This window comes from Salmo trutta, chromosome 39, assembly GCF_901001165.1.
Source record: "Salmo trutta chromosome 39, fSalTru1.1, whole genome shotgun sequence".
Taxonomy (NCBI): Eukaryota; Metazoa; Chordata; class Actinopteri; order Salmoniformes; family Salmonidae; genus Salmo; species Salmo trutta.
The window spans coordinates 22,651,824-22,666,601 of record NC_042995.1 but is presented as its reverse complement, the minus strand read 5'-3'; the positions used below and the strand labels follow the sequence as shown (position 1 = coordinate 22,666,601).

General features: G+C 42.9%; 1 protein-coding gene across 7 annotated transcripts in view; it reads left to right on the top strand.

Moving 5' to 3' along the window:
* LOC115179188 (sodium- and chloride-dependent GABA transporter 2) overlaps positions 1-14,307 on the top strand; it is a 49,721-nt gene extending 35,414 nt beyond the window's left edge. For 6 of the 7 annotated variants that reach the window (XM_029740552.1, XM_029740551.1, XM_029740550.1 and 3 more), the window contains 7 exons: positions 180-304; positions 6,347-6,459; positions 6,698-6,835; positions 7,560-7,662; positions 10,836-10,936; positions 12,809-12,979; positions 13,343-14,307. In XM_029740552.1, coding sequence (XP_029596412.1) covers positions 180-304; positions 6,347-6,459; positions 6,698-6,835; positions 7,560-7,662; positions 10,836-10,936; positions 12,809-12,979; positions 13,343-13,471 — 880 coding nt within the window. In that variant the 3' untranslated portion in view covers positions 13,472-14,307. Of the gene's footprint in view, positions 1-179; positions 305-6,346; positions 6,460-6,697; positions 6,836-7,559; positions 7,663-10,835; positions 10,937-12,808; positions 12,980-13,342 lie in introns of those variants that run through there. The other variant, XR_003872876.1, reaches the window with a different exon arrangement.
* The last annotated feature ends 471 nt before the right edge of the window (positions 14,308-14,778 follow it).

Below are 14,778 nucleotides of genomic sequence, written 5' to 3'. Positions count from 1 at the left end.
TTTATCGATTATTTAGCAGATCAGATATTTGATTCATTGATTAACTGACTGATTGTTTCATTTATTGATTGTTTTATTGATTAATTGTTCTTTTTTTGTACATAGTTAGAAGTCAGTGATTCATTGAGATTCTGTTCCCTATATTTACTCAGTGATTGATTGTCTGTGCGGTTTGCCAGGGACTGTTATTTCCTGTGCCTGCTGAACAGTGGCACCAGCTTCCTGGCAGGGTTTGCCATCTTCACTGTGCTAGGCTTCATGGCTCAGGAGCAGGGCGTGGACATCGCAGATGTGGCCCAGTCAGGTACATTGCGGGGGGGCTTGTGTAGTTTTTTTTCTATGCCAATATATGTGTTTTGACTATTTAAACACATCTGTATTTGTGTCTATGTCGCTGACTGTGTAACATGTACAGTTGTATAGATAGCGGCTTCAGAAAGTATTCACACCTCTTTACTTTTTCCACATTCTGTTGTTACAGCCTGAATTTAAAATGTATTAAATTAAGATTTTTTTTGCCACTGATTTACACACAATACCCCATAATGTCAGTGGAATTTTGATTTTTTTTAAATTTTTCACAAATTAATTAAAAGTGAAAAGCTAAGATCTTGAATCAATACGTATTCAACCCTTTTGTTATGCAAGCGTAAATAAGATCAGGAGTAAAAATGTGCTTAAAGAAGGACACCGATTGGTAGATGTGTAAAAGAATATATAAAAAAAGCAAATGCTGAATATCCCTTTGAGCATGGTGAAGTTTATTAATTACACTTTGGATGGTGTATCAATGAGCCCAGTCACTACAAAAATACAGGCGTCTTTCATGACTCAGTTGCTGGAGAGGAAGGACACCGCTCTGGGATTTCACCATGAGATCGATGGTGAAAACAGTTTCCGAGTTTAATGGTTGTGATTAGGGCTGTGGCGGTCACGAAATAACTGTCGGTGTCACGGTAATTGACCGTTAATTAGCATAAACACATTTAGCATCTCTTTGCTTCCATTTTAAAACGTCTAATACATCCATGTAATATAGCCTACACCTTCAGAATAAATCCATTATTTATTTTAGACAGGTCTAAAGAAACATAATATGAAGAAAATGTTTTCTATTTCAGAAGAACAGAATAGCATACTCTGAGTTGTCCTGATGTGACTATGCCAAATGGCTGTGGGCTACACCAGTTCATTTAGCAGACAAGATTTTCTTATTATACCATGGCATTATTTTATATTATTTTATAGTATGAAGAATACAACTGAACTAAGCTGAATAAAATAGAAAGGATATTTTCTCCAAATGATTTGAGGGAGTGCGCACATGCGGCTATTCTGTGTTGAGTGGTTAACAAAGAAACAGGTACTCCTATATGCTTAATTTAGAGTTATTCATGTAAGTTTAGTTGTTCTACAAACATTGGGCTAACATTTTCACAATTCCTGACATTTCAATCCTAGTAAACATTCCCTGTCTTAGGTCAGTTAGGATCACCACTTTATTTTTAGAATGTGAAATGTCAGAATAATAGTAGAGAATGATTTATTTCAGCTTTTATTTCTTTCATCACATTCCCAGTGGGTCAGAAGTTTACATACACTCAATTAGTATTTAGTAGCATTGCCTTTTAAATTGTTTAACTTGGGTCAAACATTTCGGGTAGCCTTCCACAAGCTTCCCACAATAAGTTGGGTGAATTTTGGCCCATTCCTCCTGACAGAGCTGGTGTAACTGAGTCAGGTTTGTAGGCCTCCATGCTCGCACACGCTTTTTCAGTTCTGCCCACAAATGTTGTATATGATTGAGGTCAGGGCTTTGTGATGGCCACTCCAATACCTTGACTTTGTTATCCTTAAGCCATTTTGCCAGAACTTTGGAAGTATGCTTGGGGTCATTGTCCAAATGGAAGACCCATTTGCGATAAAGCTTTAACTTCCTGACTGATGTCTTGAGATGTTGCTTCAATATATCCACATAATTTTCCTCCCTCATGATGCCATTTATTTTGTGAAGTGCACCAGTCCCTCCTGCAGCAAAGCACCCTCACAACATGATGCTGCCACCCCTGTGCTTCACTGTTGGGATAGTGTTCTTCGACTTGCAAGCCTCCCCATTTTTCCTCCAAACATAACGATTATTAAGACCCATTATGTCCAAACAGTTCTATTTTTGTTTCATCAGACCATTGGACATTTCTTCAGAAAGTACGATCTTTGTCCCCATGTGCAATTGCAAATCGTAGTTATGGCAGTTTTGGAGCAGTGGCTTCTTCTTTGCTGAGCGGCCTTTCAGGTTATGTCGATATAGGACTCATTTTACTGTGGATATAGATACTTTTGTACCTGTTTCCTCCAGCATCTTCACAAGGTCCTTTGCTGTTGTTCTGGGATTGATTTGCACTTTTCGCACCAAAGTACGTTCATCTCTAGGAGACAGAATGCTTCTCCTTCTTGAGCGGTATGACGGCTGCATGGTCCCATGGTGTTTATACTTGCGTACTATTGTTTGTCCACATGAACGTGGTACCTTTAGGCGTTTTGAAAATTGCTCCGAAGGATGAACCAGAGTTGTGGAGGTCTACAAAAAAAATTCTACAAAAAAAAGAGTTCTTGGCTGATTTCTTTAGATTTTTCCATGATGTCAAGCAAAGAGGCATTGAGTTTGAAGTTAGGCCTTGAAATACATCCACAGGCACACCTCCAATTGACTCAATGATGTCAATTAGCCTATCAGAAGCTTCTAAAGCCATGACATCATTTTCTGGAATTAAAGGCACAGTCAACTTAGTTTATGTACTGGAATTGTGATACAGTGAATTATGAGTCAAATTATCTGTCTGTAAACAATTGTTGGAAAAATTACTTGTGTCATGCACAAAGTAGATGTCCTAACCGACTTGCCAAAACTATAGTTTGTTAACAAGAAATTTGTGGAGTGGTTGAAAAACGAGTTTCAATGATTCCAACCTAAGTGTATGTAAACTTCCGACTTCAACTGTATATGACAGTTAAGCTCTACACCCCTTGTAAAGGGTTAATGTGCTTAATTTTAAGAAGATATTTGGCCTCTTTAGTTGTGATACAAACCTTATTAACCTTTCTTGGGGAGGTGGGACGCTAGCGTCACGGGGAAAGCACACTTTGCAATAATCTGAGTACTGCGCTCAGAAAAAGACAATACAGCAATACAGATACCCGCCATTTTGGAGTCATCTAAAATCATAAATAGCATTAGAAATATTCACTTACCTTTGATGATCTTCATCAGAAGGCACTTCCAGGAATACCAGGTCCACAATAAATGTTGTTTTGTTTGATAAAGTCCATAATTTATGTCCAAATAGCTCCTTATTGTTTGCGCGTTCAGTAAGCTACTCCAAGTGTAGGAAGCGCGGCCAAAATGTCACGACGAAAAGTCAAATAAAGTTCTATTTACGTTCGTTCAAACGTGTCAAACCTTGTATAGCATCAATCTTTAGGGCCTTTTTAACTTAGAACTTCAATAATATTCCAACCGGATGATTCCAATGTCTTGAAAAACGTTTTGGAACACAGCTACCCCTCACGTGAATGCGCGCCAATGAACTCATGTGCTTTCCTGAGTCAACAACTTCCAACTTCCTCTGTTCGCTCTCTATTCACCATAGACGCCTCAAACAACTTTCTAAAGACTGTTGACATCTAGTGGAAGCCTTAGGAAGTGCAAAATGAACCCTAAGTCACTGTGTGTTCGATAGGCAATGACTTGAAAGGACTACAAGCACCAGATTTCCCACTTCCTGGTTAGATTTTTCTCAGGTTCTTGCCTGCCATATGAGTTCTGTTATACTCAGACATCATTCAAACAGTTTTAGAAACTTCAGAGTGTTTTCTATCCGAATCTACTAATAATATGCATATTCTAGTTCCTGGGCCCGAGTAGTAGGCCGTTTAATTTGGGTACGTTTTTCGTCCGGCCATGAAAATACTGCCCCCTACCCAAGAGAGGTTAAAATATATAGGCCTATGGGATAGGCTACATGAGGTGTGAGACTATGATAAGAAAAAGTCACAAAAAAAGGCTGTTTTTTATGCTGGTGATCATTCACAAGTGATAGGCTAATATTTTCACCCATCAGACTATTCTTGATTTAATCTCGTCTTTACGTATACTAAATAATGTGTGAAATTTGTTTTGATTTAGAACGGACCACTATCATGCACCTGTCTCGAAACAGGGGCAGGGGAAAAAATACATGTGATCTGTGCACTTAAATAGCGAATGGAGGATGCTTTTCTCCGTGGTTTATTTTTATGCCAGCCAAGTAGGCTATTCTCCTTCTTTAAATATAAGCAATGTGCTTAATATTAGGAAAGTTGAGAAATAAATAGTAGGCCTAACCATTAGAAAGATGATGGGATCCTCCTCTTTTTGTTAGCGGCCATCACTCTGTTTTCTCCCGCAATTGCCTAGCCTATTGAAATGTTGCGCAACATGAGCTCATGGGCTTTCATGATGTGTTTGACTACATTTCCGATTTACATTTGCGTTGATGTCAGAGTGATTAGAGGGACAATAGAGTGCTGAGTACCAGGCAGTTAGCAAGTTTGGTAGTCTACTAATGACCATCAGCAGCATCAGAGCTTGGAGAAGCGTAAATACCATGACTAAACGATCATGTGGAATTTGACTGCCTTCATGACTCGTGACCTTTGGTGGGGCGATAATACAGTCGCCTCAACATCCCTAGTTGTGATATGAGAATTGTGGATGGTTCAACAACATTGTAGTTATCCTACAATACTAACCTAAATGGCAGTGTGGGTGAAGGAAGCCTGTACAGAATAACAAATATTCCAAAGAACGCATCCTGTTTGCAACAAGGCACTTAAGTAATAATGCAACAAATGTGGCAAAGAAATTAACTTTTTGTCCTGAATACAAAGCATTATGTTTGGGGAAAATCCAAAACATCACTTAGTACCACTCTTCAAATTTGCAAGCGTGGTGGTGGATGCATCATGTTATAGGTATGCATGTCATGGGCAAGGACTAAGGACTTCTTTAGGATAAAAATAAATGGAGTACAGCTAAGCACAGGCAAAATCCTATAGGAAAACCTGTTTCTTTCTGATTTCCAAAAGACACTGGGAGATTACTTCACCTTTCAGCAGGAGAATAACCTAAATCACAAGACCAAATCTTCACTGGAGTTGCTAACCAAGATCACATTGAATGTTCCTGAGTGGCCGAGTTACAGTTTTGACTTAAATCGGCTTTGAAAATATTTTGCAAGACTTGAAAGTGGTTGTTTAGCAATGATCAACAACCAACTTGACAGAGCATGAAGCATTTTAAAAAGAATAATGGGCAAATATTGTATAATCCAGGTGTGCAAAGCTCTTAGAGACTTACCCAGAAAGACTCACAGCTGTACCAAAGGTGTTTCTAACATGTATTGACTCAGGGGGTTGAATACTTATCTAATCAAGACATATTAGTGTTTTATTTTTTATTTATTTTTTATAAATGTTTTTTAAAATTCTTCCACTTTAACATTACAGAGTATTTTTGTGCCAAAAAGTACAATTAAATCAATTTTTTTGTGAACGACAGAGCAGCAAAAAAATTTTGTGTGAGTTGTCAGGCTAGGTGGATGGATGGTTGTCTGTTTTACTGGCCACATGACTGGTTGGTTAGCTTGGGGGGCTGTCTACGTGACTGGCAATGTGGCTGGCTGGCTGGCTGGCTAGCTGACTGTCTGTCTGTCTCAGTCTGCTTGCCTGTCTGTCTACATGATTGGTTGTCTGTTTGTCCACTTTAACATTACAGAGCATTTTTGTGACAAAAAGTACAATTAAATCCATTTTTATCCCACTTTGTAACAGAACTGTCACGCCCTGACCTTAGAGAGACTTTTTTATTCTCTATTTGGTTAGGTCAGGGTGTGACTTGGGTGGGCATATCTATGTTTCTATTTCTTTGTTGGCCTAGTATGGTTCCCAATCAGAGGCAGCTGTTTATCGTTGTCTCTGATTGGGGATCATACTTAGGCAGCCGTTTTCCCACCTGTGTTTGTGGGTAATTATTATTTTCTGTGAGTGTTTGTGTGCGCCGCAGGTGCGTCACGTTTGATTTCTGTTTTACCTGGTTTTTGTGAAAGGTTTCACTTCCATTTAAGATGTGGAATTACATGCACGCTGCGCCTTGGCTCATTTATGACAGGGAGTTTGAAGACCGTGATCGTGACGAGAACAAAATGTGAAAAAAGTCGAGGGGTGTGAATACTTTCTATATGTGTCTGACTCAGTGTTGTACGGCTGTGTTTGTCTGACTGTATGTCTGACTGTGTGTGTTTCTCTCCAGGCCCTGGGCTGGCCTTTATAGCGTACCCTCGGGCTGTAGCCATGATGCCTTTCCCTCAGCTGTGGGCTGTGTGCTTCTTCCTCATGATCATCATGCTGGGGCTGGACACACAGGTAGGTGTGTGTGTGTGTGTGTGTGTGTGTGTGTGTGTGTGTGTGTGTGTGTGTGTGTGTGTGGCACAAACACACAGGGTCTCTTCCACACATGCATCCAGTGTATAACAAATAAGAATTACAATGTAACAAGCATCGAATGCACACACAGACACACACACTGTATGCAACAGACAAGCATTGCAATGTAACAGCCATCTTACACACACCAACCGTTCCCCTTCCACCCCCTGTCCAGTTTGTGAGCCTGGAGGCCCTGATGACCTCTGTGACTGACCTCTACCCTACGGTGATCCGGCGGGGTTATCGACGAGAGCTGCTGCTGCTGATGGTGTGTGTCGTCTGCTTCCTGGTTGGCCTGGTCATAGTCACCCCGGTGAGTCTGGTTGGATGGATGCATGGGTAGATGATTTCTTGGCTACTCAGACTCCTTGCTCCGGTCAAGCGCTACCCCACGCCCTTGGACGTTAGTTACTTTTCTGGAAGTCTGAATCTTGAGTACCTCCCCAACCCTTCACCAAATGCGAACACATTCAGGGCCGTCTAATTGGTCAAGAAACTGATGGGTTGGGCCACAGCCAAAGCACACGTGGGTAAAGCGGCAGTTTGAAAGTTCATCTTTGACTTTGGATCATCTCTAACCAATCGGATTATCAATCGCTGATTACTTTGTTTCATAAAATGCCCCTTGTGCCCCTAAAGTCTGTAGCGAACGACAGAGCAGCAGAATAATTTAGTGTGAGTTGTCAGGCTAGGTGGATGGATGGTTGTCTTTTACTGGCCACATGACTGGTTGGTTAGCTTGGGGGGCTGTCTACGTGACTGGCTATGTGGCTGGCTGGCTGGCTGGCTAGCTGACTGTCTGTCTGTCTCAGTCTGCTTGCCTGTCTGTCTACATGATTGGTTGTCTGTTTGTCTGTTTATTTGAACTAATGTCCGACTAGTTGACATATCCACTTACTGCTAGACACTGTTACAATTAGTACATTATCCAAATGCCTTCTCCCAATTAAATTATCTCCCTCTATCTTTTCAATTGTGTAGATCTATGATGTGGTGATACATCTGTGATGTAAAGTCTTCTCAATCTCTTTGGATAGGGTGGTCTCTATGTGTTCCAGATCTATGACCACTACTCCTGTAGTGGGGCCAGTCTGTTGCTCCTGTCCATCTTCCAGTCGGTGGCCGTGGGCTGGGTTTACGGTGAGTCCAGGGGTTGTGTACAATAAATACCTTATCACAACCTTAACACATCTTTCAACCTAATGTAGACTTAACACTGTACACCTGTACTGAACACACGTGTGCCTCGAAACACAGTACTTTCTTTCTGTTAGCCATAGCAAGATATATAGATATCTCTCAATTGTGCAAACACACACAAAGTGAGCTAACGGTGGTGTTAACTATGCACAAGTCTTGTGTATGTCCTCTCCCCTTACCTTCCACATTCCTATTCAGGTCAACAATATATGAATCTGGAGTAGTCTATTGCGGGCAGAAAACATTCCGTGTGAGCTGTAGTGTAGTGGAGAGCGAGCCAGCGCAAGATCTATTGATGAATCACTGTCTCCCCAGACCCTAAATCTTCCCGCTAAATGTGTCGCCACACAGTCTCAGCCATGGGGCCCTGGGGAACCCACAGTAGCTGCCTCAGATACTAACACACAAAAAGCATAGGCAAAGAAAAGCTCAGGCATGAATCTCCCTTAGATGATAACATGCTAACGCTAACACAGAAAAACTCCGGTGATAGAAAAATCTGAGCATAAATCTTCTTCGAACGCTAACATTCTAACGCTAACATCCCAAAAGTTCCAGACACAGAAAAGCCTGGGCATAGATCTGCCTCAAATGCTCACACTAAGTCTCTAACATAGACAAGCTCAGACACAGAAAAGCCAGAGTGAAAATCTACAGAGAGTCTACAGTGGAACTTTAGAGGGATTTTGGGTGATCTACTTTAATTTGTTTTCATGTAAGTTGAGAGTGTAAGAGAGGATTGTTGTTTTACGATAAGAGCCCTAGCCAGAAGGTAGAGACACGGGCTGTAGATAGGAAGGATGATGGGGACTGGAGCAGTCTGTGTGAGGTGGCAACCTCTCTGCTCTGGTGGATTCCTCAGCAGTCAGAAGTGTGTGTGTGCATTTAGCTTTATACATGTGTGTTTACAGTGCATTCGGAAAGTTTTCAGATCCCTTCACTATTTTTGTTACGTTACAGCCTTATTCTAAAATGGATTCCAAAAAAAAAATTCCCACATCTATCTACACACAATACCACATAGTGACGAAGTAAAAACAGGTTTTTAGAACATTTTGCTAATGTATAAAACATTTTAAACTGAAATATTACATTTAAGTATTCAGACCCTTTACTCAGTACTTTGTTTGGCAGTGATTACAGCCTTGAGCCTTTTTGGGTATGACGCTACAAGCTTGGCACACCTGTATTTGGGGAGTTTCTCCTATTCTTCTCTGCAGATCCTCTCCAAGCTCTGTCAGGTTGGATGGGAGCGTCGCTGCACAGCTATTTTCAGGTATTTTAATTTTATTTTTATTTAACCTTTATTTAAGTAGGCAAGTCAGTTAAGAACAAATTCTTACATACAATGACGGCCTACCCTGGCCAAACCCTGATGACGCTGGGCCAATTGTGCAGCACCCTATGGGACTCCCAATCACAGCCTGATGTGATACAGCCCAGGATCGAACCAGGGTCTGTAGTGACGCCTCTAGCACTGAAATGCAGTGCGTTAGACCGCTGTGACACTCGGGAGCCTGGTCTCTCCAGAGGTGTTCGATGGGGTTCAAGTCCGGGCTCTGGCTGGGCCACTCAAGGACATTCAGCGACTTGTCCCGAAGCCACTCCTGAGTTGTCTTGGCTGTGTGCTTAGCGTTGTTGTCCTGTTGGAAGGTGAACCTTCACCCCAGTCTGTGGTCCTGAGTGTTCTGGAGCAGGTTTTCATCAAGGACCTCCCTCTACTTTGCTCCGTTCATCTTTCCCTTGATCCTGACCAGTCTTCCAGTCCCTGCCGCTGAAAAACATCCCCACAGCATGATGCAGCCTCCACCATGCTTCACCGTAGGGATGGTGCCAGGTTTCCTCCAGACGTGACGCTTGGCATTCAGGCCAAAGAGTTCAATCTTGGTTTCATCAGACCAAAGAATCTTGTTTCTCATGGTCTGAGAGTCTTTTAGGTGCCTTTTGGCAAACTCCAAGCGGGCTGTCATGTACCTTTTACTGAGGAGTGGCTTCCGTCTGGCCACTCTACCATAAAGGCCTGATTGGTGGAGTGCTGCAGAGATGGTTGTCCTTCTAGAAGGTTCTCCCATCTCTACAGAAAAACTCTGGAGCTCTGTCAGAGTGACCATCGGGTTGTTGGTCACCTCCCTGACCAAAGCCCTTCTCCCCCAATTGCTCAGTTTGGCCGGGCGGCCAGCTCTAGGAAGAGTCTTGGTGGTTCCAAGCTTCTTCCATTTAAGAATGATGGAGGCCAATGTGTTCTTGGGGACCTTCAATGCTGCAGACATTTTTTTGGTACCCTTCCCCAGATCTGTGCCTCGACACAATCCTGTCTCTGAGCTCTACGGACATTTCCTTCGACCTCATGGCTTGGTTTTTGCTCTGACATGCACTGTCAACTGTAGGACCTTATATAGACAGGTGTGTGCTGTTCCAAATCATGTCCAATCAATTGAATTTACCACAGGTGGGCTCCAATCAAGTTGTTGAAACATCTCAAGGATGATCAATGGAAACAGGATGCGACTGAGCTCAATTTCGAGTCTCATAGCAAAGGATCTGAATACTTATGTAAATGTACAAACATTTCTAAGAACCTGTTTTTGCTTTGTCGTTATGGTGTAATGTGTTTAGATTGATGAGGAACAAAGTTTGTTAAATCAATTTTAGAATTAGGCTGTAACGTAACAAAATGTGGAAAGGGGGAAGGGGTCTGAATACTTTCCGAATACACTTGGGAGAGTTGAGGTAGCCATGCTTTACTACTTTCTGAGCATCCTCGTGGAGAGCTGTGGAAATGGCATTTGTCCATGGTCGTTTAGACTGCGGTCAGGTCTTCAGTAGTTCCTCTATGGTCATTACGACAGTGGGATTTAAAGGTGGTCTATTCAGGACCTTAGACAATATCCTGTACTATAGCTCTACCGTCTTATACGGGTCTCCAATTTAAGTGGTCTGGGGCCTCTAGGACCATTTTCTAGTTTTCAATTACTGGTCTTTACGATTGTGCCTGGACTTCAGATTGACATTGTTTGGGCCTTACAATTCAGAACCATGGTTAAACCACTGTTGTTGTCAGAACCCAGCCTTGACCACAGAACCATGTAATAACCCCTCGCCCTGTTCCTTAGGGCCTGACAGGTTCAATGACAACATTAAGCACATGATTGGCTACAGCCCGCTGCCCTTCTTCAAGCTGTGCTGGCGCTACCTGACGCCAGCCATGTGCACGGTGAGTGACCTTTAACCCTTGACCCCTGTGTGTGGGAAGAGTCCTGCGAACTTCATACAGTGAGGGAAAAAGTATTTGATCCCCTGCTGATTTTGTACGTTTGCCCACTGACAAAGAAATGATCAGTCTATCATTTTAATGGTAGGTTTATTTGAACAGTGAGAGACAGAATAACAACAAAAATATCCAGAAAAACGCATGTCAAAAATGTTATACATTTATTGGCATTTTAATGAGGGAAATAAGTTTTTGACCCCCTCTCAATCAGAGCGATTTCTGGCTCCCAGGTGTCTTTTATACAGGTAACGAGCTGAGATTAGGAGCACACTCTTAAAGGGAGTGCTCCTAACCGCAGCTTGTTACCTGTAAAAAAGACACCTGTCCACAGAAGCAATCAATCAGATTCCAAACTCTCCACCATGGCCAAGACCAAAGAGCTCTCCAAGGATGTCAGGGACAAGATTGTAGACCTACACAAGGCTGGAATGGGCTACAAGACCAATGCCAAGCAGCTTGGTGAGAAGGTGACATTTGGTGCGATTATTCGCAAATGGAAGAAACACAAAAGAACTGTCAATATCCCTCGGCCTGGGGCTCCATGCAAGATCTCACCTCGTGGAGTTGCAATGATCATGAGAACAGTGAGGAATCAGCCCAGAACTACACGGGAGGATCTTGTCAATGATCTCAAGGCAGCTGGGACCATAGTCACCAAAAAAACAATTGGTAACACACTACGTTGTGAAGGACTGAAATCCTGCAGCGCCCGCAAGGTCCCCCTGCTCAAGAATACATATACATGCCCGTCTGAAGTTTGCCAATGAACATCTGAATGACTCAGAGGACAACTGGTGAAAGTGTTCTGGTCAGATGAGACCAAAATGGAGATCTTTGGCATCAACTCAACTCGCCGTGTTTGGAGGCGGAGGAATGCTGCCTATGACCCCAAGAACACCATCCCAACCGTCAAAAATGGAGGTGGAAACATTATGCTTTGGGGGTGTTTTTCTGCTAAGGGGACAGGACAACTTCACCGCATCAAAGGGACGATGGACGGGGCCATGTACCGTCAAATCTTGGGTGAGAACCTCCTTCCCTCAGCCAGGGCATTGAAAATGGGTCGTGGATGGGTATTCCAGCATGACAATGACCCAAAACACACAGCCAAGGCAACAAAGGAGTGGCTCAGGAAGACGCACATTAAGGTCCTGGAGTGGCCCAGCCAGTCTCCAGATCTTAATCCCATAGAAAATCTGTGGAGGGAGCTGAAGGTTCGAGTTGCCAAACGTCAGCCTCGAAACCTTAATGACTTGGAGAAGATCTGCAAAGAGGAGTGGGACAAAATCCCTCCTGAGATGTGTGCAAACCTGGTGGCCAACTACAAGAAACGTCTGACCTCTGTGATTGCCAACAAGGGTTTTGCCACCAAGTACTAAGTCATGTTTTGCAGAGGGGTCAAATACTTATTTCATTAAAATGCAAATCAATTTGTAACATTTTTGACGTGCATTTTCTGGATTCTTTTGTTGTTCTTCTGTCTCTCACTGTTGAAATAAACCTACCATTAACATGATAGACTGATAATTTCTTTGTCAGTGGGCAAATGTACAAAATCAGCAGGGGATCAAATACTTTTTTTCCTTCAATGTACATCCCAATTGTGTCTGTCATTGTATATCTGTGTACACATTTGAGTAATTGTGTGAATTATTTGGTTAACTTTTTTGCAGAATCTAGTTGTTGTGACTTTTCTCTGTACATTTCTTACCCTACACATGGATCAGACTGACCCAATGGATTCGTCTTGGACCAGTGTGTCATATTCAGACAAGCAATCTCTGTGTGCAACTCTCTGTCTCTCTCTCTCACCAGGCGACGTTTGTGTTCTCCTTGGTGTGCTGGTCCCCTCTTTCCCTGGGGAAGGGCATAGTAGCCCCGGGGTGGGCCACAGCTCTGGGATGGCTCCTCACCCTCTCCTCTGTCTCCCTGCTGCCCCTCTGTGCACTTTACGCCCTTGCCACCACCCCCGGCAGCCTAACACAGGTCAGTCACACAGTAACATTTTTACACCAACAGCCAACTACTACACTTGGCCCTACCATAACCCTGACTCCCACATTAACTGTTACTCTTGCCCCTACCGTCCAACACGGCACTATGTGGACTGACTCTACACTTAATTACCTCCATCTCCCCTGTGACTTACCCTCATGATTACACAAGACATTCGTTAGTGTGTCTTGAAAATAACTTGTACCTTCCCATCATGCTATAGTGAATAGGTTGGCCAGTAATTCAGTGCACAAGACTGTACTAAGCATATAAGACATATTGTACAGTGCATTAAGGCATATGCTGTGTGTGTGTGTGACTAACATCTCGTCCATCTCTCCTGTTGACCCCTAGCGTTTCCACCGGCTGTGTCGTCCTGCCCCCGACTCCAATTTGGCCATGGACCACCGGACCACCTCTCTCACCTTTGAACCCTGTCTGGCTCTCACTGCCGGAAATCCAATGAGCCAATCGCGGAAGTGATCTTGGGTTTAGCCAATGATACGGTTTCTGCGCACCAATGGGACAGATCAGAATCGGGGGTCAAGGGATGTTTCTATGGAGATGGGAAGGCCTCTGCCCCTCTATTTTGTGTTCTCACCAGTAAATGGAGACAGGATGGTGGTTTAAGTTGTGATGGAATCCAGCCTGGGATATGTGGACTGGGCTTAGTGACATGCCCCTAACTGTGTGTATTTTTGTGAATGAAGGAGGGGGGAAAGAGGGGGAAAGGGAGGGAGGGATAAAAGAGACTCAGCCAGTCCCAAATCACTCCCCATTCCCCCCACCTTGGCCCTAACCCCTCATCTGAAGGGTCTGGATAGGTGTAAGCAGTGTAGTAATAAAGCTTCCCCCATATTGCTTCCACCTTACACATCTGCAAACGTTGGGGCCAATGGGAAGTTTAGGGATCGAATTGGGACTGGCTGACTGTGTAGGGATGGGAGGGAGGGAAGAGTAGAGCGAGACAGACACTTTTATATTGCACTCATGAGACTGACATTACTGAGCTGCTGTGTGACCCAGATCATTACCTCATCATTTCAGTCAGACTAGCCAATGGTTTCTGACTGGACTATTTTGATCAGACTGATTGGGTCTGAAATGGTACCCTATTCCCTCCCTATATAGTACACTATTACATTTAACCTGGGCCGCTAGGGCTCTGGTCAAAAGTAGTGCACTTTGAAGGAAATATGGTGCCATTTCAGAGTCTGTAATTGGCTAATTGAGTTAAGGCATTAAGTGAAACTGTTTACAGAAAATGAGAAATCTCATCTGAAGTGGAAGCAGTGAAATAAATCATACTGTAAAAGATATTTTCTCCTTTTTGCTATTCATTGTGTTGAATAATGAATCAAGTAAAATGAATGCAGTAGTACCATGTTGAAAACATAAGTAATAATCAGAGAGACATACTATACACTGAGTGTACGAAACGTTAGGAACACCTGCTCTTTCCATGACATAGACTGACCAGGTGAATCCAGGTGAATGCTATGCTCCCTTATTGATGTCACTTCTTAAGTCATTGTACCTAAACTGTATGTGTAAACATGTATACGCAGGGCCCAGCTGTAAAAGAGACCTTGGTCTCAGTCTGTGTTCCTTGTTGATATAAAGGTATAATAATAACAATAAGTCCACGTCAGTCAGTGTAGATGAAGGGGATGAGACGGGTTAAAGAAGGATTTTTAAGCCTTGAGACAATTGAGACATGGATTGTGTATTTGTGCCATTCAGAAGGTGAGTGGGCAAGACAAAATATTTAAGTGCCTTTGTACTGGGTA